The following is a 27,525-nucleotide window of genomic DNA, read 5'->3' as shown; positions in this document are numbered from 1 at the left end:
AGATCTGTTCCTCCATCACATTATTTTCTCCCATGCACGTGGATATTGCTCAGTGTTGTAAAGTGCTTTGAGATACAAAGTGCTTTTCATTTGGCAAGTGTAGACAATGAATACATGAGACCTGTAAGTGACAAGTTGAGCTCTCTGCAAAAAATGTGCACAATACTGAGCAGGAAAGGGGTTTATTTGACAGTGTCACCGTGTACACACCTGCTTGCATGCCTCTTTGCTTCAGTATTTGCCATCCAGCAGTGCTCCTTTTCCTCCTCTCCCCTCTTTGCATCAGTCTTCTCGCCTCTGCTTTACTTCTCCCTCTGTCTCCCCCGTACCCGTGTACTGACTGTGCCCCCCTCACGCTCCTCACGAATCCAGGCCCCTCGACGCTGCCGATCGCTACCAGCGTGCTGCAGGCCCCTGGGCCCGGCCGAGGACCCACGCCGCGGAGGGACAGCACCCCGCCTCTCAGCAGCACCACCTGAGGATGCACCACGGTGCTGGGACCTGGGCTGCCCAAACCACCACCACCAGCCTCTGACACATGGGCCTTTCTGGAGCTTGAGACTGCTTTCTAGCAGAGGCTGGAAATTACCTTTTGAGCTGTCTCTGAGATAAGGACAACGGACCCAAAGCTGACTATATAGAGGGAGGGAGAAAAAGCTTCTGTGATGAAGGCTCTGCGTACCGTGCTGTTGGTATTAGTCTTTAAAGAAAAAAACAACAGATAGACCAGAAGCCACCCATTGCTCTTACAGAAAAAACAGTATATATCTGTCATGTCAATTTTTAAAAGACTTTTCTTAATGATTGAAAGATTTAATTACTATTTTTGGGGACTTAACTTTGAGAGCCACACAGGAAGTCACGTTTGGAATAAAACTACACATGCAACTAGTGGGTTCTAATGTGATTTCAAAAACCTTAGTGAGACAGAGGATGTAACTGCTCCTGCTTCTGAACCATGGTTATTTAAAAAGATCCAAGATAGACAGCTGACCTGAAAGCTAACCTTTTTATAACTAGTCCTCTTCCAAAACGGATTATTTTATAATGGAATATAATTCTTTTTAATTCTTTAAGAATAAAATGATCAGAACTCCTGAAAAGCAGAGTAATATTTTCCTTCTTTCCCTTTTTGCCACTGCACTGTAGTTGAAATGACACAGAAATACTTGCTGACAAACAGCAGTCCTGCCACGTGATTCAGGAGGTTAATTGTTAAGTCAGAGGTTAAGACTCCAGCTTCATGGCTCATTGGTGTTCTTGGGGGCCTTTAACAATGTGAAGAGCCACCTTTACCCCTTGAACACACTGTGTTTTCACGTACTTTCTGAAGTTTGCTGCTTATGAAATTGCAATAGTCTTTTCCTGTTAAAAAAGAGGAAAAGTTGGTGGTGGACAGCTTTTGAAATTCACTTAGATTTGGCTATTAAGGTAAATAAGGTATTTGAATGATTTTCAGATTGAGTAAAACCAGTTGAGGTTTTGTATTGCCATAGAATCCAGAAATACAAAACTATTCTTTTCACCATAAAACCCCAAAGAACCAAGAAAGTAAGTTTCAGTCAGGCCATAATATTGCCTGAGATGTTTTAGCCTTGCCTTTGCGTCTGACAGCAGAAGGAGATTGCTGGTGAATTATGAGTCTCTATTGTGCAGCTACTAAAACAAACAAACAAACAGATATGCAAGCTACACATTAAAGATCTGTGCCATCTACAGAGGTGACTGGAGCAATGTGTTGGGCCATTTTTGGTTTTAGGTTTTGCAAGGTGGACGTTGTGAACTCTTGGAGCGAAGCTACTTATCTGTTTCTTGATTATTTATCGAGTTGCTTAAGAATACACAAATGAAAAGAGGTGTTTTAATTTCAAAATATCACACAATTTTCGTGTAGATGAGGAAGAAGCAACCACTAGTTTGAGTGGAGGAATTTGGGATAGCTTTGTATTTAAAATGCAAGAATATTGTTGCAATAACAAGTCACTGTTTTATTGTGGAGTTTTCAGTTCAGATGTGCTTGTGTAGCGGGCAGGCCACTGCAAACAGTGGGAGATTCCTCGAGTATCAGAGTAATTTTGTGTAGTGTGTAGCTGTCACAGAATTAAAGAACAGTTGAAGCTGGAGGATGCCTCTGGAGCTGATGTAGTCCACCCTCATGTTAAAAGTGGGGTTGAGTAGAGCAGGATGCATCAGGACCATGCCAACTAGGTTTGGAATATCTCCAAGGGTGGACACCTCATACCCTCTCTGTTCGGGTGTTTGACCAACCTCACAGCAAAAAAGAAGATGGGTTTTTTTTTTTCCTTTTTTTAAAATGGAATGTCCTGTATTTCCATTTGTGCCTATTGCCTCTTGCCCTGTCTCTGGGCTCCTTTGAGAAAAGTCTAGCTGTTGACTTTACAGAATCAGAGTGGTAGGGATTTGAAGAGACCTCTGGAGATCATCCAGTCCAACCCCCTGCCAAAGCAGGTTCACCTAGATCAGGTCACACAGGAACATGTCCAGGCGGGTTTTGTAAACCTCTGAAGGAGACTCCACACCCTCCCTGGGCAGCCTGTGCCAGGGCTCTCTCACCTCAACAGGAAAGAAGTTTTTCCTCATGTTCAAGTGGAACTTCCCAAGTTCCCGCTTGTGCCCTTTTTCCCTTGTCCTATCACTGGGCACTACAGAGGAAAGACTCCTACCACTCAGCACCCATCCTTTAGGTATTTATAAGTGTTGATAAGGTCCTCCCTCAATCTTTTTCAGGCTGAACAGCTCCAGATCTTGCCACCTTTCCTTGTATGAGAGGTATTCCAGTCCCCTGATCATCTTGGTGGCCCTGCACTGGACTCTCTCCAGCAGTTCCCTGTCCCTCTTGAGCTGGGGAGCCCAGAACTGGACACAGGACTCCAGATGAGGCCTCACCAGGGCAGAGTAGAGGGGGAGAAGAACCTCCCTCAACCTGCTGGCCACACTCTTCTTGATGCGTCCCAGGATGCCATTTGGCCTTTTTGGCCACGAGGGCACATGGCTGACTCATGGCTAGTTTGCTGTCCAGCAGCACTCCCAGGTCCCTTTCCACAGAGCTGCTCTCCAGCAGGTCACCCCCAGCCTCTACTTGTTCTTTTTTTTTAACTTTACTCCTCCCATCAGGTTTTTATACACATTATTAAGATCTTTCTGAGCTTTCTGTTTTCCAGACTGAATAGTCCCACCTCTCTCAGCCTTTTTTCCTATGTCAGATGCTCCTGACTCTTTATTGTCTTTGTGGCCTCTGCTGTATTCCCTCCATTATGTCCATGTCTCTCTCATCCTGGAGAGAGACACTGGGCACAGCACTCCAGGGATGCCTCACCAGTGCTGGGTGTCCCAACTGCCTGTGGTGTGCTGACTGCCCCTGACTGCCCTGGGATTAACTGCAAGTTTGGCAATTAAAGCTGTGGCTAGATGTTTTGTAGTAGACGTTTGTGTAACAGCAGAACTAGTTCAGATTCAGGATAGGAGAAGCAGCCCTGGTTGCCTGAAACTCATTTGTCATTAGAGGTGATTTGTTGCAGTATGGGACACATTGCATGCTTTTGCCATGTGGTTTTAACCTTGCATACGTACTGAGGATCGAGTTTGTTCTGTGCTGGGCTTATTTTAGTGTGACTTCATTGAATTAGGGAGAACTGTTATCCTGATTTCCACTAGGGTAAGTGACAGTTCTCAGTAACAGAGACAGAAATTGTACCACACTGCTACCACCACCACCTAGCTCTGTTTTCACAGTCACATGCTTTAGGAATAGCATTGAGGAAACACGTGGGTGTCCTCCCAAACATTGTACTGGTGACAGATCTTTGTTTAATATCCACAAAATTTCTGCAGTCAGCAGCTTTTCCTAAGGGTGTTCCCTTTCCTGTAGTTGTTGACTTGCATGTATTGTCTATGTCAGTATTTGGAATTATCTTCAAACAAATGGGAGGCAGCAGAAGCCTTGGAATGTGAGACTCAGCCTGCTTTATTAGGAATTGAACAGTTTTCCATTTGTAGGATCATACATCCCTAGGATTTTTTCTTTTACTTTGCTCCCTTTGAAAGAAAAAGGAAGTTCTTTTTATTTTGACTATATTTTGTTTTATTATATTCTGAATATGTTTAGGGGGAAAAAATCTGAAAAGGTGACAGGTGACAGTTTCTTCTTTCTACTACTCTTTCCTTCAGGTACAACATTGAATGCCCTAAAATAAGGGAAACTAACAGAGAATTTCATGCTATTGTACTGCTTTACAGAGTCAGTGTGAGAAACTCTTCTGTGTCACTACCAGTTCAAAAAATAAATTAGCTCACATGGTTCTCCATACCATTTGAAATTAGATTACCTGCAAAAGCATTCTTTCATTTGCAGGGGCCTTGGATTGTTACTGTATTTTACAGATTGTATTTCACAAACTACAATGAAGTCTTGTTTTGCTTTTCAACTAGGAAATGAAAGAAAAATTCATACCCTTTGTAAGTGACAGCTTTCTCGGTCACATTGTGCATTATATGCAGTGTGGGACATGCTAACATTGATAGCTCTGTCAGGCAAAAAGCACAAATAATGCACTAGTTAACTCCCTTAACTGTGGGAATTCCCTCAGTGATGACTTCTGTGCGATTTATTTGGTTGACAAATTTTTCCATGCATGAAAAGCCTTTGATTATTCCTATAATCATAATTATTTGTATGGCTTGAACTTCTGGTATCATTTATCAGCTTTTCCCTTAGAGTATTTCTTAAAACATGCATATCATAGAATCACAGAATGGTAGGGGTTGGAAGGGACCTTTAGAGATCATCTAGTGCAACACCCCTGCAGAAGCAGGTTCACCTAGATCAGGTCGCATAGGAACATGTCCAGGCGGGTCTTGAAGACCTCCAAGGAAGGAGACTCCACAACCCCTCTGGGCAGCCTGTGCCAGGGCTCCCTCACCCTCACGGTGAAATAGTTTTTTCTTATGCTTAAGTGGAACTTTTTGTGTTCCAGCTTCATCCCATTACCCCTTGTCTTGTTACTAGCTACTATAGAAAAAAGGGATGTCCCAACCTCCTGACACCCACCATTTAGATATTTGTAAATGTTAATAAGATCTCCCCTCAATCTCCTCCAGACTAAACAGCCCCAGTTCCCGCAGCCTTTCCTCGTATGAAAGATGTTGCAGTCCTCTGATCATCTTGGTGGCCCTGCGCTGGACTCTCTCCATATCCCTTTGTATGTGGGTAGATGCAGGAATATGGAAAGCTAATACCTGTTTCATTGTTGAATACTGCACACTGACTGCTGTAAAGTCCTACTTTTTTTCTGGGAAGCCTTTTACTACTTCCCTTGTGATTGGTGGCAATTCATCAGTGTTATGTAAGAGAAGTCTGAGGCTCCGTGTGGGGATGAAAGTGGTGTCTTGTCTTTTTTGCTTCCTTAGTCTGGCCATTCATGAAGCCTGCATGGTAGATGTCCTGCTGATGTTCTGAAGAGAGTGAAGAATCTCTGTGGCCTCATATAATTTAATGCTTTTTTGGGAACTCATCTTTTGTACCTACAAATTCCAGTGGCTGAGGGTCTCCTCCCTAGTATGACTTTCCTTTTGTGACTGCCTGTCTGTCAGAGTGACTGAATAGGTGTTTCAGCAGGTCTGAAGGCAAAATGGGATCAATTCCTATCTAAATCTTGGCTTAGGAGGCTTCTCTTGGGTCTGCCTCAAATTCTTTTTGTTTCCCTGTGGCCTTGCTGTGCTGCAGGGGTGAAGCTGCAGGGACTCACCCCAGCAGTCCTTGCTGCCTCAGCCAGTCCTCCATCTCTTGACACAAATGTCAATAAGGTTTTCTACAAACTTTCATCACCTGAGTATAAGTAGCTCATTGCTTTTGGAGCAACACTAGACATTGAGTGTGCCATTTGAACATGCCACCAGATTTTAAGACTGCTTTTGTCTCTAATGGGCAGGTTTTTGAATCAGCTTTCTTATCTGTCTAGTAAATGTTACTGCAATTGTCACAGTGGAGAAGAAAGGCTAGTGTGATTATCTTGGCAATTTTATAATCAAGATAGATTTCATTTTTCACTCAATTTTCTCTCCACCGTGCTGCCACGCTAAGAAAAGCGTTAGCAGATTACAGCACAAAGAAGTGTTCCTGGTGCTCTCCATCACCTCTCAGATGTGAAGCTCCTAGGAGCTTACGCACAGTTCCTTCATTGTGTCATGGCATCAGCACCTCTCTGTGCTGCAGGCAAAATCCAAACTTCTCTTCCTGCTTGTCACATTAAACATTTGGAAGACTGTTTACAGAAAACTGTCAGAAAATAGGAAAAAAAACCGTTGGTTTTATGTGAAGATTATAAAACATATTCAGTGTCATGCATAGGCATCCTCTAATAGTCAGGTACAGGATTCAGTCTTACTTTCTCTCTTACCTTAATTGGAAAAGCGTCTGTTCCTGTCTTATGCTTGTAGTAATTGAGGTGCTCTGTATCCATCATTCCCCCTCTGCAAGACAATCTGCTGCTTGCAGTTTCTTGTTAGTGGTGCACAGAGAGGCTATGTAGTAGATAAGTTTCTTATTATTTGTTTTGCCAGTAGCTCCTTACCCCACTGTAAGTGAGGCAAGTGAGTGACCTCAGTTTGCCTCATAGCGATTAATTGGCTTAAGATGATTTGTACATTATTAGCACTAAAACAGTGATATCCTGTAATCTGTTTCAGAGGAATATATTTAACTCTGGGAGGATTCCTTTGGGTACTTGAACTGGAGGGAAGGTGTGTTTTGGTGGGGTTTTTTTTGTTCTGGAGCCTCTAGTGACAACATGGGACAACTTCCTAATTCCAAGGGCTGGAGAGAGCCATGGGGCATTAACCCCAGAAAAGGGGGAGAAACTGGTCTAAACTGTCTTAGTAGGAAGTGCTTCTATCCATGCATAAGCGTGAGTTGTGTTGTGGGTCCTTGCTTGGTATCACTGTTGTATTTGTGACAGGACTTCAAAAGTGATAGATTTTTCTTCTTAAAATGATGCTGCAACTAAACTGTATGTAAGTGTGATTGTTGATTTAAATGGGTGACACTCAAACTGCAGTTGTGTGCACAGGTTGTCTGATTAACCATGGTGTTCTGCAGTTGTTGTTTCCATCTTTGTTACAGTTTGCTGTCAGGATAGCTTTAACTGTTCCTGAGCTTGTTCCTGAAGAGATGAATGAGATTCCTGGCTTCTTGCACAACATAAGCATCATAATATAACTTCTGGTTTTGTAATTGTTTTTTCATTGTAAATACAAGTGGTAGGACAAAATAGAGGGGAGATGTTTGATTTAGAGAGCAGAAGAGGTGAAACAAGTGATCTTAACAGGGTACAAAATACACTCTGTGGTTCACTTAAAATATTGTGACTGCTAAGGTTTCATTCAGGTCTCTACCAAAGTTAATAAAACTGAAACTAGTTAAAGGTATGCCTGACCATACCACAGTGTCAATGTAGAGCTCTGCAGAGCATCCTTCTGCCCTCTGTTCTGCTTTCAAGTATTGGGTGAGGTGCTGTACCAATAGCTTTTTGTCAACAGTGTCAAATTCCCTCCGACTAACTTTCCTTTTTCTCGTGTAAAAATCCTAAAATGTAACTTGAGTTAGTTAGAAGAACTTCAGATGTTTCTTCCACAAGTGTATTTAATGGATAAAAGCTTCCCTTTTCACTTTTTTCACTGCTACATGATGAAGCAGCAGGTAATGTGGATCTGTGCTGTTATGAAGTCACTTCCACAACCTGAAGTGTTCCCTTTCCTTCTTGTTTTTTCTTTGTTTGGGTGGTTTTTTTTAACTCACTGAAAGCCAATGCCTATTAGTTACCTCAAACAGTTTTTACACAATGTGTCTCACCAGAAGACAACTTGAAAAAGAGATTACATGTGTTAAAGCTTTATCTTGTTACAGGAAGAGTGGTAACGTGATTCTGCATATCTCTGATTGTCTTTCTGCCTTTGCAGCATCCCCTTTGTTGATTTGCTAGACAGCACGGAGTTGCCAGAAACTTGTGTGGATGATGCCATAGGCCACCCAGTTGTTGGCTTGGCAACAGGAGATTCAGAAGATGCTGTTAGTTGTCCTCATCTTGGCACAAAGGAAACTGCTGCTGAAAAGGCAGATGCTGATCGTAAGCAGACTTACAGACTTTTCCCTGTTACCATGATGTGTGGGCTCAAAGTTAACTGGTTAGGTTGTCATGTGGTTGTTTCCTTAAAAAAAAATCCAGAAGTGTTTTAGAAAGCTCCCTTAGATTATATGCATAAAGACACTTTTACTCACTACTGGGACAACAAAGCTGGTCAGCTCTTCCTGTTTCAGCTGGAAGCAGCTTATTTCCAACAAGGGAAAAGCCACAGTTCTCTGCAGGATCTGGCTTTAGCTACAAACAAAGTCAAGTGAGGGACAGCCATCTGAGCAATCAACTCCTGCTGCTTGCTCAACTGACTGTGAGGACAGCTGGGGAAACCAACTGGTGGTGCAGTGTTGTGATTAGGTACCTACCTCTGTAGGCTTGAAAGTTGCTTTGAAGGTTGAGCAAATAGCTTCTCCCATCCCTCTGCTTTTTTTTTTCCACAACTTAAACCCCATGTAATTAGTGTTCAGGAAGAATGCACGTTACAAATCAACTCCATGGTGACGTTAGGAAGTTGACATCTTTTCTGTCTTTTTCAGCATTTGAAGATGCATTCCTAAAACTGAAACAACTGGAGACAGAGTGCAGCAGCCCCGTGCCAACTGAGCATCCCAACGTGAACTTAAATGTACAGGTACTTGGGTTTGGTTCCTCTTGGCAGAGCCACTGGGTTTTGCTCAGGTCACTCTGAAAAATCTTCCACTTACCTTGGGCAGTTTGCAAGATTTTTAAGAATATGAGTGTGTAATATTGGAGGATAATAAAGGAAATACAAATACTTTGTCATATATAGCCTGTGCGTGAGAGGGCAGTGAGGTAAAGAGAGGGGCAAGAGGTGCATCTGCCAGAGGTGCTGCCCAGGGAGGGTGTGGAGTCTTCAAGACCCGCCTGGACATGTTCCTGTGTGATCTGATCTAGGTGAACCTGCTTCTGCAGGGGGGTTGGACAAGATGATCTCTAAAGGTCCCTTCCAACTCCTACCATTCTGTGATTCTATGATCTGCAGGTATGCAGACTGTAGCCTGGTGACATTTTCTGACATCAGTGGGAGTTAAGGGCATAAGTGCTTGAAGTGTTCCTCAGGTGTCTTTATCTGTAGGTTATTCATTGTGTGTGTTTTGTAGTTCACCCTCTTTTTTGAGTGAGCTGCTTTCCTGGTAGTTTTTCAGTTGCCTTTGGTAACTCTTCCAGAGTGTTGCTTTGACATTTAGAGTCAAGTTTGCTGATGATCTGTCCCACCTGTTAAGTAACCGGTTTTTAACCTGCTTTCTGAAGTAGGGATTAGCACTCTATTTACATAGAGAGGAGTGATGTGGTTTGATTTAGAGCTGTCATAAATTCTTTTGAACAAGCCAGGCTGCATTTCCACAGGCAGCTGAGCCAAAGTACGAGCTTCAGTGCCCAGAATGGGGTGAGGGCTCTTTTCTCCCTCGCTCCTCTCGATGCTTCCTTCCCCAGCTTCCTTCTCTCCCCTGTCACCTCCTGGAGTCACTGCATGTCTCTGAACCAATGTTGCCTACAAAAGAGCAAACTTTTTTTTTTCTTGCCTGTTTTGAACTTTTTAAGGTTTTGGGTGGTTGTTTTGTTTTGTTAAGTTGTTAAATAGTCAGTTGAATGGAAGAAGTCAAAAAAATTGCCAGAGCCATAGTGGAAATAAGTAGTGTTGCTGGAAGGGCTGCAGAGGACAGGATCCTCCCTTACAGTAGCAGTGAACTTCATATGGTCACTGATTATCAGACAACTACTGCCCATGCAGGACATTCTGCCTTTTTTTTTTATGAGCTTTAAAAAGTTTGGAAATTAGATTTCCCTTACTGTGCTTCCCCTGAAGTTAAAGCTTTAGGTACTTTATTGCATTTTGAACAAAGAGAGAGAGAGTAAAACACCTGGCAATGATATCTTTGTTTGTACTACCCTCCCTTTCAGGGGAGGTCCGAGGGTTTATCTAACATTTGATGAAGCAGCTATGATTTTTCTTGCTCCCTCGACAGTAAAATGAACCAGTTGCCAAGAGAGGTGTTTAGCAATATATTCTGGGACTAAGCCTGTTCCTGAGCATTTGTTCCCTGCTCAGTATGCTGCTGCTTTGGTATACTTGGTATATGTTTGGTTGATTTCCCGTTTAAGGCCTGCTGTCTGGAACGCCTTGTGCACCTCTCTGCTTGGTGAGTGCATTGCAAAGACTACCAGGCCTCTAAGAAGATTAGCCTATAGGATCTGTTGTGCCAAAACACTGCCTCTGGATAAACTGAAGCAAATGAACACAGTTTACTTTGGAATATTTTTGCCTGTTGAGCTCTGTTTTAGTTCAGACAGCAAGGGGAAAAAAAACCCTTTTAATTGGTTAAATGGAGAGAATGCAGCAAAAGTGTCTCTGGCTTTTAAATCATGTCTGATACATAGTAAGCAAGATAAGGTTCTTGTAATGAGCTAATCTAACAAACATCTGCCAATAGGGTCAGTTATCCAGCTGCTGTCCTGTGAGGTACTTAGTAACTTTGGCTATTAGAGGTTACAGACACTGGGGTGGTAATAACCTGATTAGAGAGCAAGCATATTGGCATAACTGAGAAATACATGATGTATATGCATGCCAATGGGATCCTTTCTTTGGATAAAAGAGACTTCAGCTTTCAAGAAGGAAGCACAAGTCATCTACTCTTATGTTTTGGTAACACATCAGTGGTTTTCCTCTGGTAGAAAAGATTGAATAAAACTTTTGAGCATATGATGCAGTTTACCATGAGGTCACTTGAGAGTGTTTGTTTAAGAAGGCAGTCAAAGATTAGAGACTCTTTCTGTATACTTTGAATTCTGCATGCTTCAAATTGCAGACACATAGGTTACAGTAGCACACCCAGTTGTGATTAGAGATGAAAGTTAATGGTTTGGAAATGAGTCCTGAAAAGAGGAACCTAAGAATAACTATTAAAACCACTTCGTTTCCTGCTTTTGAAGGCTGCTTTAGAAGGAAAAATACTTTCTGCTTGTGGTATTTGTTACAAAATGTACCCTTTGGCTCTTCTCCTGCACTTCTGTTCTTAAAACTATTTGTAAAATAGGCGTTGATGACATCTTCTGTCTGAACAGAATGAGACTGCAGCATATCCACTAAAACCTTGCAGTGAGCTTGGATCCTGCAGCTTGCTGTAACTTCAAATGGATGTTCCAGTGTGCTCTCTGAAAGCATGTGTGGTTACAGATTTCAGCATGTCTCATCTCCCTCAAGTTTTAGCAGTGCATGAGATATCTACGTAGAAACAGCTACAGCACATTAAAGGTTCAGTAAAATGCATTCAGAGGGAAAGCATTAGCTTTCTGCTTCTGAAGGCAGAGCTGCATCCTGAACTCCCCAAGTGGCACTGTCAAATGCCACCAACATGCTCACTTCGGCTTTGTTACTTAAAAATCTTTTAACTGTTTCTCACTAGGGCTCAGAGATGGCCTGACAATCGGCTTTATACAATTCTGCACTTGTTATCAATCAATCTTGATTGATTTCTCTGATAGGGAAATACTTACCTAGCTGTCTTCTTTTAAAGAAAGAGAAAACTTGCTAGGGGAGAACTGGGAAGCAGGGAATGAATGGCTTCATTCTTCACAGTTGCTCCCTGCCAAAGTCTGTTGGGATGGAAGAATGGCACTTTGTCCTTTCCCAGCTTTCAGTGACCAGATCTGACAAAAGACAGCAAATAGCCCTTAAATACACCAACTCTGCTTTCATCAGCTTCTCAAGCGAAATGAACAATGAAAAGTTCACCCTGTTTGCCCATGTTCAAAATGCTCCAGAGTCAGAAGTGCAGGGATGTGAATTTGCTGAATTTGTTATGATCTGTGAACACGTGGAAGGAAGGAGTTCCAAAATGTGCCTGAATGAGGCTCCTATCTCCCTGCACAAAGTGATTTTTAGTGGCATCAGGAACAATGCTCAAAAGCACAAAGGATTGGGATCTGCTGCTGCCTTTAGTCTTTCCTTCCCTTTTTACGTTGCTTTCTAGCTCTGTATTTTGGTTGAGGAACAGAGTACAAATATCATTTGTCTATTACACAGAAACAATAGAAATTCATAATAAGCTACAATATTGACAAACTCCAGCAGCTTTAGTGTTTTATGTGAACTACTGAAATTTCTTGTGAATTGGACATCTTGAGGTGCCATCAGGTGCCAGAACCTTTCCCATCTTGGCTACATGGTCTTTCCATTTAAACAAACCCAATAAAACACCAATTCTGTTTTCTGCACACTAGAAAGGATTGAAATAATGCATCTTTAATATTGATGGAAGTGTTTCCTTGATGGTATAGAATTTATCCCTGAGTACATGAAAATATTTCTTAATAGTACTAAGCTTTTCAAAAGCTGGGATCATAATAGCTAATAGATGAATGACCTAATTAAACTGATTGTTCAGGTGGAGGAAGCTGAGAGGAAGTTAAACTGCAAAATGGAGCTTTAAGCACCAGTGTACTTGTGTACTCAGTTAAAATAACCACGTGCTACATCACTGATACTGGAATAATGCATTAGAAATTCTGTGCAGGGACTGTTCTGTGCAGGGACTGTTCTGTGCAGGGACTGTTCTGTGCAGGGACTGTTCTGTACAGCTTCTGGCTCAGTGTAAGGATTTAAGGGTTATCACAGTTGGGTACTGTGACTGTACAAATAATAATAACTCAGTTTTAATGATTCCAGACTTTTGGCAATTCTAACAACTTCACTAAAACAAAACCACTTGAATGTTTAATAGTTGATTGTTTTGTTAGTCTGCATGAGTTATGTGAATGGGCATCTCTTAATACCTTCTGGCAATAGTCATTAGCAACACTGGCTGTTGGTCCTCATATCTCTTTACTCTGACAGTGCCCCTTGAATATTTTGCAGAGTTCATTGCTGTCTGAGGCCAAAATTTTAAAACGGGTTCTCTTTTAGGTAGTCTCATAAGTTCCTATTTGGATACCCTGAAGAGTGATTTAGAAAGAGACAAAAGGAAATGTTTTTCCCCTCTCTAAAAACCAAATACCTACATGTTCTCACCAGTCTCACAGTGAATGAAGCTAGAAGTAGATGGAGGCTGCATGAGGGACAGACATTCTCCTTGCTTGATCTACTTTCTCCAGCCCTTTCTCTGCCGTGGGCTTTGTTCCTTCCAGCCACTCTGCAGTGGGTGCAGGTACAAGCAGCAGGACTGTGCCTTGTGTAGGAGTGCAGTGCTGGCCCCAAGGAAGAACCAGACAGGGTGGCATGTGGCAGGGAAAGCAGAGCTCTGTCTCCCCCTGCTGAGTCATACCCGGAGAAGAAAGATCACAAGGTTTAGTTTCCACTCAGTTAATTAACTTCTGTCACTAATCAAACGGCAATTAGTAGACTGAATGCTTAATTAACATTTTATAATTAAGGAATGCAATTCACATAATGGAATATACTGTAGTGAGAACTATCTCATTTTTAATTGTCTTCATTATGTATCTGGCTGCCAGGTTGATTAGGAGAGGTAGGCAATAGCACATTAAACCATTGTTCTAATTTAGAAGTGGATTTTAAGGTAAAAATCTTCCCAGCTTGAAATTGAGAGTAAATTCACAACTCATAGTGAGGCTGTACTGATGTGGTAGAAAATGATAGGCGTAATATGGTATAATATGATGCTCTATTGCTCTGATGTCAGTAATGTAGACTGCAAACTTAGGGTCCACTTTAGTTCTTGCAGGCTGTATTTTTAAGCACAGCACTTTGAATCTCCACTTTTAAATGCTGTAACCTTAAAACTGAGTTCCAAAATAAAGGGAAAAGTTGCTTTTTTGTTTCTGTAGAAATCTGCTGACTCTCACTTGGAGCCTTCTTGTTATTTAGAGATGTTAATAAACTTCAGCTCAGACTGTTCCAGGTGGGAACTGCTTCTAATAAAGATGTTTCTCGTGTCTAGGATGAAGTGGTAAAGTTGACAGATAAATGTCTTAATAATGCAATTGAGACCTCAATCACAGCAGCAACGTGGCTTCCAGTAGATATGAAAAGCAATATCCTGAAGGCCCAGGCAGAAGCAGGGCACAAGGTAAATACTCAACTGTGATGCTCTCAAATGCTGTATTTCTCTTCAATTGGCAGGTATTGGAGAAGGTGCAATTTTAAATAGCGATAGAACAAGAGGAAATGGCCTCAAGTTGCACCACAGGAGATTCAGGCTGGATCTGCAGAGGAATTTCTTTCCTGCAAGGGTTGTCAGGCATTGGAACGGGCTGCCCAGGGAGGTGCTGGAGTCACCATCCCTGGAGGTATTTAAGAGATGGGTGGATGTGGCACTTAGGGAAATGGTCTAGTGGTTGATAGGGCTGGGACAAAGGCTGGACTCAATGATGTTAAAGGTCTCTTCCAGCTGAAATGATTCTATGACTCTATAAAGGTGCCTTGCAGATGAAGATGCTCCAAGAGCCAAAGGTCAGGGCAGAGTAAGAAAGCCTTTCTTCATAACAAAAGTGGTCCAGTACTGACTGGAGCCATTGCCCAAGGAGGAATCTCCATCCTTAACAATCCTCAACATGCAACTGTACGAGGCCCTGAACGTGCCCTGGTTTAAGTGGTGATTGAGCCAAACACCTCCAAAGACTGCCTAAGACCATGCATCTAGCACATTGCAATAAGTTCTTTAGCAAACAACAGTCATTTTGTTTAGCTGCATTGGTGAATTATTTTTATTTCTGCATTGAAGTTTTCACACAGAAATCTTGTTTGAAGTCCCTGTGCAGGAGATGAGCAGCACACTTTAGTGCTGGGGGGGAAGGTACTTGGTTCTTCTGTGAATCTCAGAACCTGACACAAGATAGAAACACGTATCAGAAATTTGTGTCTTTGTTCTTTCCTTTGTCTCAGGTTGGAAGAGAAGACAGCATGACAGGTGTCAAGAATTCCAATGTTCAGGATGCTGCTGCCAGGTACTGAATAGATTTGGAAGAAAGGGTGATCTAGTTATCCCCAGTTCACTGTGGTCTTCCAGTGACTCTGTGGTCATTGCATTTTACCTGGTCATAGTGTAGCTTAACTTGGTGAGTGTGAAGTGTGTTTTAGAATGAAAACCAGCAAGTGCTGTAGTTGCTAAGTTTTATTATATACAAGGTGATGCAGATACTCTTTATTCTCCCATACTGGAGTTTGATAAACATACTCCTACCAACAGCTTCAATCACTAGAGTTATTTCTGACTCATGAATAATTTCAGTGTGGGGAGAGGGGATGGGTCTTTTACAGTACCTGTCTTTTACTAGAGGGAAAAAAAACCCAGTGTGTTCAAAACCTTGACACTGACAGCTGATTTCCTTGGGAATTACTGAATCTCAAAGGATCTGCTGGTTCCAGTGAGACTTCAGGCACTGAGAAAGTTAGAGTTACAACATGTAATTTCTTGATTACTTATGAAGATGAGCACGTGTCAGACCTCAAAGAGCACTTGGAGAATATTGAAAAAAATGTGCATCAGAAATACACTGTTAACAAGTGATGCATGAAGAGCTTTCCCTGGAAGGTTGTGCCTGGTTTGTTTTGTTTTGTCTTTGTGCCAGGAGCATTCTCCCACCAGCCAAAACACAGGGTAGTCCCCCAGCAACCAGTCCAGTCTTTCAAGACCTAAGAGAGCTGCTGAAAGCAATTCCTGCCTCAAACACCTTTGTTCTGTAAGTGATTCAGGAGAAACGTGTTTCTGGGGTAGGGGAACCACGTGGAAATTATCATGAACAGGTCTGAAAAGATGAGGAACAGTTGCTGAGTGTTTAGGCTACATCTAACTAAGCAAGCTTACTGATACATCTTTAATTACTGTTGCAGCAGTTAATCAGTGTAGGCCTGGCCTCAGGGTGAGTATCCTAGCAAGCAGTAAGGGAATCTCACTCATCTACTGAAATAACTGACATCCTGCTTAAAGAGGAAGATAAGAGGATGGCAGGGAAGGCTTCAGGCAAATTAGGAACAAGGGCTGAGGAAGCTCCTTTGAGACAGAAGACATTGGTACTGTTGGGTCTGTACACAGCTATAGCTGGCACTAGGAAAGGGAGCAGTAATCTGTGGAGGCAGTTGAAAGGCATTTACTTCCACGTACAAACATCAGTCTGTTGTCTGCCTCAGTGAAACTAGTGCCAGGTTTGTGGGTTGAGCTTTCAGGGAAGCAGCTCTGTGTTTCATGCTGTCCTGTCCAGGTAGTGTGCTGATGAGAATGTTTTCTCCTTTCAGTAATGCGTTAAATGAGGACAGTGCTGCCTCTAACCATGAGGACCTGTTGATTCCAGCTAATCTGGCCCCAGCTGAGGAGGCTGCTGTTTCAAAGGTATCACGACCTACCAGTCTGGAAGGTTTCTGTGTGTCAGGGTCTGAGCTACTGATGCCTCCAGGGAAGCAGAGCAGCCCTCGCTGCATGCCACTCATAGCTGAAGGAATACCAGTCCTTGGTGAATGCTGAAGGCTGCCTTCTGGAGCTGACAGGGACACAGGACAGATCTCCCCAGAGGCCATTCCTGAATGTCCTTTCAGATTCCTTGATTGACACTTATTTTCTAAACTGCTTATTTACCTCATGCCCGCGAGGAGCCCCTTATATCCCAATGACTTGATGCTCCAGGAAAGAGACTGCAGGGATGAAATTCTGACAGAGACAATTCCTATCAAAATAACCACAGAAGAAAAAGCTTGAATGTTTAATTGTTGTATTCTGGATACCTTAAGGATAAGGTAATTTATAACTGGACTCTGTGAAATGCACATAGCAGTTCAGGGCACAACTTTCCTTTGTCCCTCTCCAAAAGAAGAGTCTAGCATTGGACTCTGCTGTTATTTCAGCAGACTGAGAGGTTACTCTGGATCATTAAAGCACCATGCCCTTTATCTGTTGTCCCTCTAAACCAGTGTTATGTCATTGGTCCCACTGAATAATTGCCGAATTCACTGTCTGAGTTCAAATACTGAGTTCCCAGACCTCACCGACTTTCCTGTTGAATGGCACCGTGTCTTTGCACAGGAGAGTGGGGCCGTTTCACAGCTTATAGGGCAATGGCCTTGTTTCCTCTACCTTAATGAGAACAGGTGAAATGAAAAGGCTGTTAAAAAAGATCATATGGAAAGATTTGAGAAAACGGCCCTGCTGAGCAGTGATGTGCATTAAGCACACTGGTGTGTAACTTGGGAAGCCACTGAAGTATTCAGCAAACCTATCTGATTACTACTGGGAATTCAATTCAAAACTGATTTGTTCCATAGAGCACTCCAGATGACCAGGACGTTTCCTTAACACCATTGCCAGAGAATCTAATTGACTTTACAGAAGCCACACCTCGGGTAAATGTATTTAAAACCCAGACTTCTTCCTTCACACATATGATGGTTTTTACTCATAAACTCTCCTCTGCCTCTGCAGTCTGTCCACCAGGCTCAGATCTGCAGTAGGGCAAAGTGGTGATTGACCTGGGTCACTGCATATGGTTGCTTGTAAGGTGGATGGAGTAGGGCTGTAGACCCTACAGCATTGTAGAGGAAGAGAAGGAATCTGAAGACTTAACTTGCATCTATGCCACAAGAGCCTATAGTCTTATTTTAGTACAACTGCAAGTGCCCACCTGCCTTTCAGGCTTGTGAGTATATATAAGACTTCAGAAGTTATATGTAAATGTGTACATACACTCACAGACATCTCTCTGTGTGTACAGATAAAAAATAAACGCTTGAGAAGCAAACTCTTGATGCAAGCCAACTCATTTATGTAGATGAAAAATCTTAGAGTCTGTGCTGGTGACAAAGGAGTTACATTGCATGTGCTACATAAAGAGGAAGGAGTGGGACTCGGAAACTGTTCACAGGAGCGTGCTCTCAGTTATTTGTGTCCACAGCAAGAAAACATGGTGGGTTCAGTTGTGGTTTGGGGAGTGCTGTGCTGAAACGGCTGCCAGGGAGTTCCTGTAGCAGCTCTGTGCCCTGAGGCTGCCGTTTACCTTTTGGTAAAGTCACATCATCTGTAGCTCACCGCTAGCATGGCTCAAAGTGACAACTCAGATGGCTTTGGGAGGTAGCATTGTTTTGGGTGGCAATGGTGTTTTAAGACTGTTCTCAGCTACTCCCAACCTCTTCTAATGAGCACTTCTTTGCTTTTTGTAGGTGTCTTCCCAACCCACAATAACACCAAGGTGGATAGTGCCAGTGAGTAATTTGACCATTCCTCAACTACAACAACAAAGAATAAGCTTTTGTCATGATTAAGAAACAGGAGCTCAACTAAAATGTCTCAAGTAAAATGCAACCTGATCTAGGTGGACCTGCTTTGGCAGGGGGCTTGGACTAGATGATCTCTAAAGGTCCCTTCCAACCCCCACCATTCTGTGGTTCTATGAAAATAGTAAAATATTATAACTTGTAATAACTTGAAAGCGCATAAAATAATGTACCAGAGCAGAAATAAAGCAAACTAATTCAGCTGGAGTAAATCAAATAACATGCATGTCCTGATAATGTTTAAACTTCACATTTCTGCTGTGCTACATTGCAGGTAAATGCCATAAAGTTTCTTAACTTGCATTTAGTGAAGCTCATCCTGAACTTGATGAACCTGAGTTTTTACTGTTATAAATAACTCACATTGAACAATTAGCTTGTCCTGTCCTGGCAGGTTATTTCATTTTGCTGTTTCATTCTCCTCAATTCAGACTGGACTGATTTCCAATGGGCCTTTGGGAAATGATGTTGCCTTAGCTATGAAGGCAGTGAAAGGCAGCACAGAGGCTCTGCTGTCATCAGCTGGAGTGCCACCGTCCCAGCAGGCACCTGAAGGTCTTGCAAGGTAAGATCTCCTCAGCAAAGCATCTGCTCTTAGTACTTCCACTTCAGTAGTGACAGTGCTCATTTAGCCACGGTGCCTTGTTTTGCTGTACTTAAAAACTGTAGTTCTGTCTCACTTCATAGCATTTGAAGTCTTACAAATAAACAGAGCAGCTGATGTTTGTATACTTTTATATAAAGCTGTTTGAAGGGTAAGAAAACATTCTTTTTAATTCTATGAACTAAAGGAACAAAGCATACAAGTGTAGCTGGAGTTAAACCTTTTGTCGTGACAGGTTCAATACCTGTCAGAGGATTGGTGGGGAGAGAAGAGGGGTCTTTCAGTTGCTTTCTAGTTGTAAGGAAGTCAGAGAGCAGAATCTGTAGAAAGCTTTCACCTTGCTGTCCTGTTGTACCGTGTAGTTGAGGCAGAGTGAGGGCAGCAGCAACGCTCAGGCATTTCAGTGAGCCTCTCACAATGCAGGTGTCAATGCTGCTGCTGCTGCTCTGGATGAAATAGAGACCTGTGTCATCATTTGGGAGAAGAGTATTTACAAGGCCTCATTTTTTCCCCCCTTTTAGCCCAGTTACTGAGGATGCTACAGTAAGAATGAAATGTTTACTCACCACTGAACTCTAGAAGAAATTTCTGCACTTCCCAACTTGTAAAAACTCAAATCTTCGACCACATCTCCAAGGGATCCTTCCAAAAGACTTGCTTGGGATGAGACTCTTGCTGAAGGGGAGTCGAACAGCCAGCTGGTTTGTTGGGACCCAGGAAGAGACTTCTACAGTTATTGCAGTCTAACGGGAATTACAGTCTAAACCAGAACATGAAACCACATGCACGTTTAATCTTCTCCGTGAGGAGAAGTACCACACTGGAGCTAGTTCTGAACGTGAGGAACAGCCTCTAGCTGTGCTCCCCTCACGCCAGGGGTAGTCCTGTCCTGCACTGCCTCTGCTGTGTTGTGGGCAGCGTTCCCTGCGCCGTTTGCTGTGCAGCCTGTGAGCACGGCGGCCCCGGCCCCGGCCCCGGCAGGTTGCCCCGGCAGGATGAGGAGACCCTACAGGGCCACCTTGTGGCCATAGTGCCGCGGTGGCTCACAGGAGCGCTGACGCTTCCAGGCGGCCAGGCACAGCTGCTTCTGTGTGATTATTCCCTCTCCCTTTGTTTTACCGACACACACTCTCCTTTTTGGCCTTAAACCCCGTAATAATCCTTGCATCTCTTGTCACAGTACCTGGAAAGAATGACGATCTAGTCTGTTGGTGACCAGCTGTGTTGACTGGATTTGAGCTGCTCATTGCAACCAGGAAAAGGAAAATTAACCTGCCAAATAGCTAATTGTTTTAGCAGACTGCAGCAGAGGTCCCACGTTTTGACACTGGTAATTTCATTTCCTAAAAGACTCAAGTAGATGCATTATAGATTAGAAAGATGTATGTTTTAAACACTGGAACAGTGAAGGTAGGGGTACAGCTTACTTCAGGAACTGCTTTTTTATTGTCATCCAGGACTAGGAAGGAAAAGAATGATCCATACCATTTCTGGGGGTTGTTTCCTGTTGCTGTGCACTGAGAATACTTACCAAATATATTAGCAGCCTGAGGGTACAGCTAGATCAGCCCTTAACACCACCTTGAATCCTTTTCCAGGTATCATCTAATAGTTGTATGTGGAACAAAAAATAGAAAGAACAGGGTGAAAATGGGAAAAAAAGATGAAAAGTTCCTGTAAGCAGTTCACTTCTTTGTAGAAGGAAAGTAGAAGCTCCACAGAGCTGATAAAGGCCTTCTGGTGCTCAGCCAAGGTACAACATGTGCAGTTTGAAGAGATCATTTGAGTCCTGGGCAGCAGGATCCTCATATGGCCATGTAGAGGTGAGCACATGGACCCTGGGGTACAGCCCGTGGCAAAGGTCAAGTGAGAGTCAGAGAGAGGAGAAACACAGAGGCCCAATGATGAACTCCACGTCCCCTAACAGGGAAGCACAGATGAAACTCTGCGCTTTCTCAGGAGGAGGTTTGTACATAGGACTGGGGTTTGGGGATGTTTTCTGCATAATGCTGCTGTTTATAGATATTTATAAACACATGGTTCTTAGAACAATTTTCGATGTGGAAGTTGGTTCTGAAACCTGTATGCACAGCTTCGTTTCTGCACACCGGCTGTGTGCACGTCTCAGTGGAGGTGAATATTGGGACCAAAGCAGTGTGGGTTGTGCAAGTAAACTGGTGTTTGCACCTGGGGCTTTCTTCCTGCTTCTCTTGGGCTCTTGTTTGCAAGATGATTTTGTGTGCTGAGCCAGAGAGTGTTAAGGAAGAAGCCATGTGGAGTTTACAGGGCCTGCTGCCACTCCTCAGCCCCCCGCCCCGAGGCCTTAACAGAGAAACTCATTGACTGTGGAGAGCTCTTAAGACTGACACACAGACTCGAGTGATTCTTTACAGAGATTTGCAACCATTGCCTCAAGAACCAGAAGTCACAACTGGTGGGAGGTGCTGCAGACCCCCCCAGCCAGTGTCTGAAGTGCTGGGCAGGCTGCCCACTGCCCAGCCCCAAGGTGGAGGGTTTCTGCTCAACAGCTGTTCATCTCTGTCCCTGCTACTTCCACTGAAGTATGGGCTTTTTCTAAAAGTCTGAGCCTTATTGCATATCAGATTGTAGAAGGTTCCCGATCAAATATCAAATGTCTTAATCTGGTTTAATAATACAGTTGCCAACAAAGTTCCTGCAGGAAAAGGGAAGCTATGGCTGCAACAGTCTGCTTCCCGCACAAAGCCAGGACTGTGTGGGGAAACTTGGCACTTGCTGTTGATCTGTTTGCTCAGCAGCTGAGCTGGCACTCACCAGCTACATGTGTTGGGTTTGTAAATAGACAGAATGCAGCAGCATTTTCTTTAAGGCGTGTTTGATATTTGACTCTTCCCGCGGGGTTCAGGAACTCTGTGAACTGTTAGCTTGAATCCCACTCAAAAGCAGAGCAGCAGAAGCTGACAGTTGCACAGTGTTCCGTGTGGAACGTCATCCTCAGATTCCTCCCCAGCAGCTTCATACAGCAAGGAGCAAGTAAATAACGCGTGTGGGGAGCCTGTCCCCTCAAATGCAAGTGATTCCAAGTAGCCAGCCGTTATCTCAGCGTGGTCAGGGTAGTGGTGGTGGGAAGGGAATGTTGTTTCTACACACATGTACACACACGCACACAAGGGTTTCAAAGGGGCAAAGTTTTCCCCAGTTTTCAGAGGACTAATGCCTGAAGCTTTTATTTTTTAACAATTCAAAAATGTCAACTGTTCAATTGGAGATTTGCCATTTCTAGTAGATCTGGATCTGCAAAATCATACCAGATACTTGGAGAAAAGACTCATTTAACTTGATGTGGCTCACTCAGCTAATCCAAACCAGCGTTTATACAGGGAGCTACAGGACTGAGTGATCTGTGGGTTCTGTGGTCTGACCAGACACATGGGCAGGTATCTCAACATCATCTAGTTTAGTTTGGCATCACTGTTTTGATTCAGAATGATAGATATTGTGTTGTCATGACTGACTAACAGATAACAGAGCTTTACTCATCACCTACATTTGAGCTAACGCAAATAGGTACAATAGTTCCTACAGTTAGTGCTACAAAGCATTAATTAATGCTTCTGTGCTACTGAGAAAAAGGGGTTTGCTTACCAACATTATACTATTCTTTGTTTGGCTATAAGGTCCAGTCACCCTCTGAGACTTGATTTTTTGAGAGTATTTATTTAAAGAGATTCATTTCTAACACTTTTGTGTGAATCTGGTGTTGGGATGTTGGCAGGGCTGCAGACCATTTAAAAGCTGTGAGAGTTGACAGGGATGAATAAAGGCATGTTCTGGTGGAGTCAGCTGGAAAAAGCCAGCTCCCCATTTTAAAAAATAAGAGTCCCATTTATCTCCTATCAAAGGATAGGAGTTACTAATGCCTGTCCCAGCCTGTCCTCCTCAGCTGGCGTGGCCCCTGTGCCTGTGTGTGCATGCAAAGCTGCTCAGAGCTGCATGCCTTTTTTAAACTATATCATTAAAAAGTGATAACTTACACTAAAACTGTGATTGGATCTGAAAGTGACTTTACTCCAGGCACACTCCATAAGTGATTGGAGTAAAAGATTTTACAGAAATCCTAACACTTGCAATAACAACAAGAAAAACCCCAGCCCAGATCTCAAACTGCTTAATCTTAAGGAAATGCTGGATCTTAGAGCTGCACTTGATGCTCACCTCTTCAGCCCAGCAGAAATGAGGAGAAAGTTGGTGTGTGCTGAGGACACCAGCCTTTGAAATGAGTATTCAGGGCCGGAGCTCAGGTCCCCTCACGCTTGGATTGAGCAGTGGTAGTGGGGCTGGATGTTAGGCAAGTCATGTGGCACAGTAACTCCTTACCTGGCAATCAGACGTGGTTAATGGATGGGCTTGTTTGTATTAGATTTTAAACTTAAATTCCACATGTACTTTGTCAGAGACATCCAGCTGTGTAAAAGCTGTTTTGGCCAGTTATTTTGGACACAACTTTGGCAAGGAAATCTGCAGCACCATGAGAGGGGCTGAGGTGAACAGTCAGGTTACGTTTCAGTCTCTTGACACAAACTATTTTCGGCCCTTGCCTGTTGTCCCTTTGTCTGCACCTTGCTCCTTCTCATTCCTTGAAGATGTACTGTTAACATCAGTATGCCCTTCACTAACAATACTGGATGTATTTTTCACATTGTGAACATGTTCTAGAACAAGCCAAGTCTTCTGCAGATAAAGCTATTTCATGGCCAGTGAGGCTGTAAAGCTCTGTCTGGGCACAGTGTTGGTCTGGAAAGCTGTAGTGCGTGTATATAGCTGTTAGCTACAGTAGCCTCCCAGCATTCAAATGCAGCTGGATAATCATCACTTCTGTACTGAAACCTAGACACAATCCATGTGAACACCATGTGAATGGCCTTTCAGTGGTGCTGGTGTCCCTGGTGTGTACCTGCTCTGAGTGTGGCACCACAGCTGTGGGCTCAGGGCCCTCCTGTCAGCACAGTCCTGTCCCTGTCCAGGAGAGCCTGTGGAGAGCCAGGACCCTGTGGGCAGGGTGAGCTGTGGAGAATGGGGACCCTGTGGGCAGTGTGGCTATGGAGAGTCAGGAACCTTTGGGCAGTGTGGCCTGTGGGCAGCCGGGACACCTTTGACAGTGTGGGCTGTGGAGAGATGGGACCCTGTGGGCAGTGTGGGCTGTGCAGAGCTGGGATTCCTCAGGCAGTGTGGACTGTGGACAGCCAGGACCCTGTGGGCAGTGTGAGTTGTGGAGAGCTGGGACCCTGTGGGCAGTGTGGGCTGTGGAGAGCCGGGACCCCTTGGGTGTTGTGGCGTAAAGCTGTGTGTGCCTGTGGGAAGTGAAATGAGTGGTCACAGCCTGCAGCCACGCTGAGCCCTGCACAGCAAGCAGGTACAACATTCTCCTGCAAAATTCATCTCCTTTGCACTGTTTGGTTTGAACACCCTGGTTCAGGAACACACACACACACACTCTCCCCTACCTATGACTGGACAAACTTATTTTTAAGGCACGTAAGAGTATTTTTTAGCTAGATTTTTTTTGTTAAAGCCACACTAACTACTGTATTTTTACTTTTTGTATGTAAAGCTTGGCAGTAGCTCTCAATGTATAATTTATTTGTTGGGGTTTTTTATAAAAGAAAGTGCACCCTCACCTGTCTCACAGCGATAGTGATGTGTGAACTGTTCAGGCACTGCACTGAGATCTATGTTGAAACTGTACATGGAAACAAGAAGCTGTGATCTGTAGTCCACTCAACCCAGTCTTGAAGTGTTTCTACTGTAGTTTTGTCTTAAATACACCTGTTCAGTGCAAAAGTCTGTGTGCCTCCTGTCTGAGCAGCGCTGCGTGGGGCCGGTGGTCACCGTGGGCTCTGTGTGTGCTGCGCTCACTTGACTGCTTCTATTTTAAGGGAAGCACCCGGGTTGGAGAGAGGTTTGGAAACTGCTGTGGGTGTCAGAACTGCAGGATGCAGTTACAAACTTGATTTGTTGTCAATTAAAGCGTAACTTAAGATGGCATCTAAACCAGGAGGTAGGTGCTGAAGAAAATGCTTCCTTTCCAAAAGAGCTGAATTGTCCAGGACTGTCAGGTGTTGAGTGGTTTTGAAAATCAGAAGTACTCAAGTGTGTGCCTGGGAAGGAAGCTTCAGCTTCTGAGTGTGATGTCACCAAGGGACGTGCCCGGTAACTGAGCCATCCAGCTTCTTGTCCCAGTAAGGGACTCCCCTCTGGTTTGGTGTCCGGTGGTGCTAATGGCTGTGTAAAGGAAACTGTTTTTTTCCAAGCCCTGACTTTGGTGACATGCTTAAGGCGGCAGCAGAGGGAAACCGCCAAACCATTTCATCATACTCATGTCTCAACAAGTTTTGGGAAGTATCAAAAGGAAAAGAAATAATGCCATCCTAATGAGCAAGCTCATAGAGTGTCATTGCCCTTGGGGGTCATTTGTTGTGCAGGTCAAACTGCAGTCCCACTGAGAAGGCGTGGAACTGTTCTTCAAATCATTTATAACACAAAACATAACTTTATTATTTAAAAGCCCCCTCTTTCAATGTCCATGTTTCACAGGGAAATGCCTCTGCCATTCATGCCATCCAGTGTTCAGAAAACCCATGGTAATTCAAGATGATGCACTGGCTATGATCCTTAAGGCTGAGAGGTTTGTTCCCTTGTGCAGGTGATTCATGACACAGCAGCACATCTCAGATGAGATTGCCAAAAAATGCTGCATCCTTCTGCTTTGATTCTATGGCTGGAATTGGGCTGTGGGCACATGAAATGCATGCAAGCTTCCCTTTTTTTCAGAGGCATTTTAAAGCTGCCAGCTTCAGTGGCAGCCCCTTCAGCAATGCCTGGCCAAAACTGGTGTGTTTTGTTTGGTTTCTAAAGAGCTGCTGTTAGCTGGAGTAATTCCATTCATTATTTCATGCAGGCCACCAGAGAGCTTTCAGATGGCAGCAGCTTTTAGTTGCTCACATGAGCCTGTGCTGAATTCTCATTAGCTGCTACAGGTATGGAGAAACACCATAAGCACATCCACAAAGGCCCCTCTCTCCCTCTTTGAAAAGGTGACTTGTGATAGATAAAACCCAGGAAAGCAGGAGCAAAAACACTTGAGGTGCCCTGAGAACTTGTTTAAGTGTAGCTGACAGCACTGTTGAGTTTTGAAAGGGAAGATGACCCAGGAAATGTGATACTCATGAGGGAGGATTGTGTGCCAGCGTCCTGGGAGAGAACCTGAAATCAGGGACATGTGTGCCCATAAAGGGCTGGGATACCATGTGCTAAGTAAGGGGCTGTGGCATACAGTCACTTTATATCTCACACCCCCTCCCTTCCAGCTTCAGCTCACCTTCATCCTTTAAAGACCTGGGAATGGGCCAGCAAAAGGAGTAACAGCCTCCAGTGGCTTCAGCGTTGTCTGCTGTGGCAGAGTCCCACTTTGGGGACTGGAGCTCTCTTCTATAGCATTACTGGGGCTTAACTGGGGCTCAGCCTCCTGCCAGCAAGACCTGAGCCCATGTTCCTCTGGGCACAGTCCCTGCCCAAGCTCATGTGCAGGGGCAGCGGGGGCCCGAGGGCTGGTTTGGGAGGTCTGGGGTCTCCTGGGTGAAGCAGCAGGCACTGGAGCAGCCCCCTGCCCTGGCACAGGCGGCAGAGCCGAGGGAGGGAATGGGAGATGGGCACCTCCTGCACGCTGCGTTTCCTCCCTGTGCCAAGCCATCGCCTTTGGACTGGCTCGTGTCCCCTGCATTGGCTCCACATAAATGTTAAACCTTTTGTGGGGCTGCCAAAGGGAAGAGAGTTTGTGGGGGGGAAATAAGAAAAGAATGGCAGAGGCTGGATGGCATTTTCCTGGGGCTCTTGCATGTCCCCAGGATAGCTGCACCTGCCAGGAGGCTTGGTGTGATTTGGAAAATCACTGGTCTGTTGTTGCCCTGTCCAGTTAAATTTCCTTCCCTTGTCAGTCCTGGATAAGAGTCTGTATGTTACAGCAGCTCTCTGGGTAACGCCAAAACAGCCACGTCAGCCAGCAAAAGACAAAGGTGCTGCTGATTTAAGGTTGCAGTGCTCAGCTCCATCGCTGTATGGAAGTCATTTTGGAATGCACCTCTCCCCCTTGGCAGTTCCCCTTCTAGGGGCAGAAATTCCACACCCCTGCAGCCCTCCAGGCCAGCTCAAGGGCCATGAGATGACTGGGCTTGGAGAAGCACAGAAAGGTAAGCTCTCTGTTCAGTTTGAAACTATGAATTCATGACAGCTCAAAAAATGAGCACACAAGTGCTGGGAAATGCAGCAGGCTTTATGTGGCAGCATACCCTCCTCTCTGGTTCCAAACAACGGTCACCAAAGCTCTGAACTAAAGCAGCTTTTTGCAAACTCGTCTGTAATTTTCCTTTTGAATGCATATGACAGCTGCTTATGAAGAGATGATGAAAGTATCTGTAAATACTCTCACCTAAAATTCATTACTCCTATGAAACTTCTGAAAATTGTGTCTTTTCACACACTCAAACAGCTCATGT

At 44.0% G+C, this 27,525-nt stretch overlaps 1 protein-coding gene across 4 annotated transcripts in view; it reads left to right on the top strand.

Moving 5' to 3' along the window:
- EPB41L5 (erythrocyte membrane protein band 4.1 like 5) overlaps nt 1–24,814 on the top strand; it is a 61,318-nt gene extending 36,504 nt beyond the window's left edge. For 2 of the 4 annotated variants that reach the window (XM_062004466.1, XM_062004465.1), the window contains exons 17-26: nt 7,975–8,141; nt 8,687–8,781; nt 14,072–14,200; nt 15,016–15,077; nt 15,702–15,812; nt 16,366–16,459; nt 17,386–17,463; nt 18,277–18,318; nt 18,822–18,955; nt 19,516–24,814. In XM_062004466.1, coding sequence (XP_061860450.1) covers nt 7,975–8,141; nt 8,687–8,781; nt 14,072–14,200; nt 15,016–15,077; nt 15,702–15,812; nt 16,366–16,459; nt 17,386–17,463; nt 18,277–18,318; nt 18,822–18,955; nt 19,516–19,573 — 970 coding nt within the window. In that variant the 3' untranslated portion in view covers nt 19,574–24,814. The remainder of the gene's footprint in view (nt 1–7,974; nt 8,142–8,686; nt 8,782–14,071; nt 14,201–15,015; nt 15,078–15,701; nt 15,813–16,365; nt 16,460–17,385; nt 17,464–18,276; nt 18,319–18,821; nt 18,956–19,515) is intronic. The other 2 variants (XM_062004469.1, XM_062004467.1) reach the window with 2 other exon arrangements.
- Nucleotides 24,815–27,525: the final 2,711 nt, after the last annotated feature.

This window comes from Colius striatus, chromosome 11 (assembly GCF_028858725.1).
Source record: "Colius striatus isolate bColStr4 chromosome 11, bColStr4.1.hap1, whole genome shotgun sequence".
In the NCBI taxonomy this organism is placed as follows: domain Eukaryota; kingdom Metazoa; phylum Chordata; class Aves; order Coliiformes; family Coliidae; genus Colius; species Colius striatus.
Note: the sequence above shows the minus strand (reverse complement) of the source record. Positions and strands in the feature narration are given on the sequence as shown.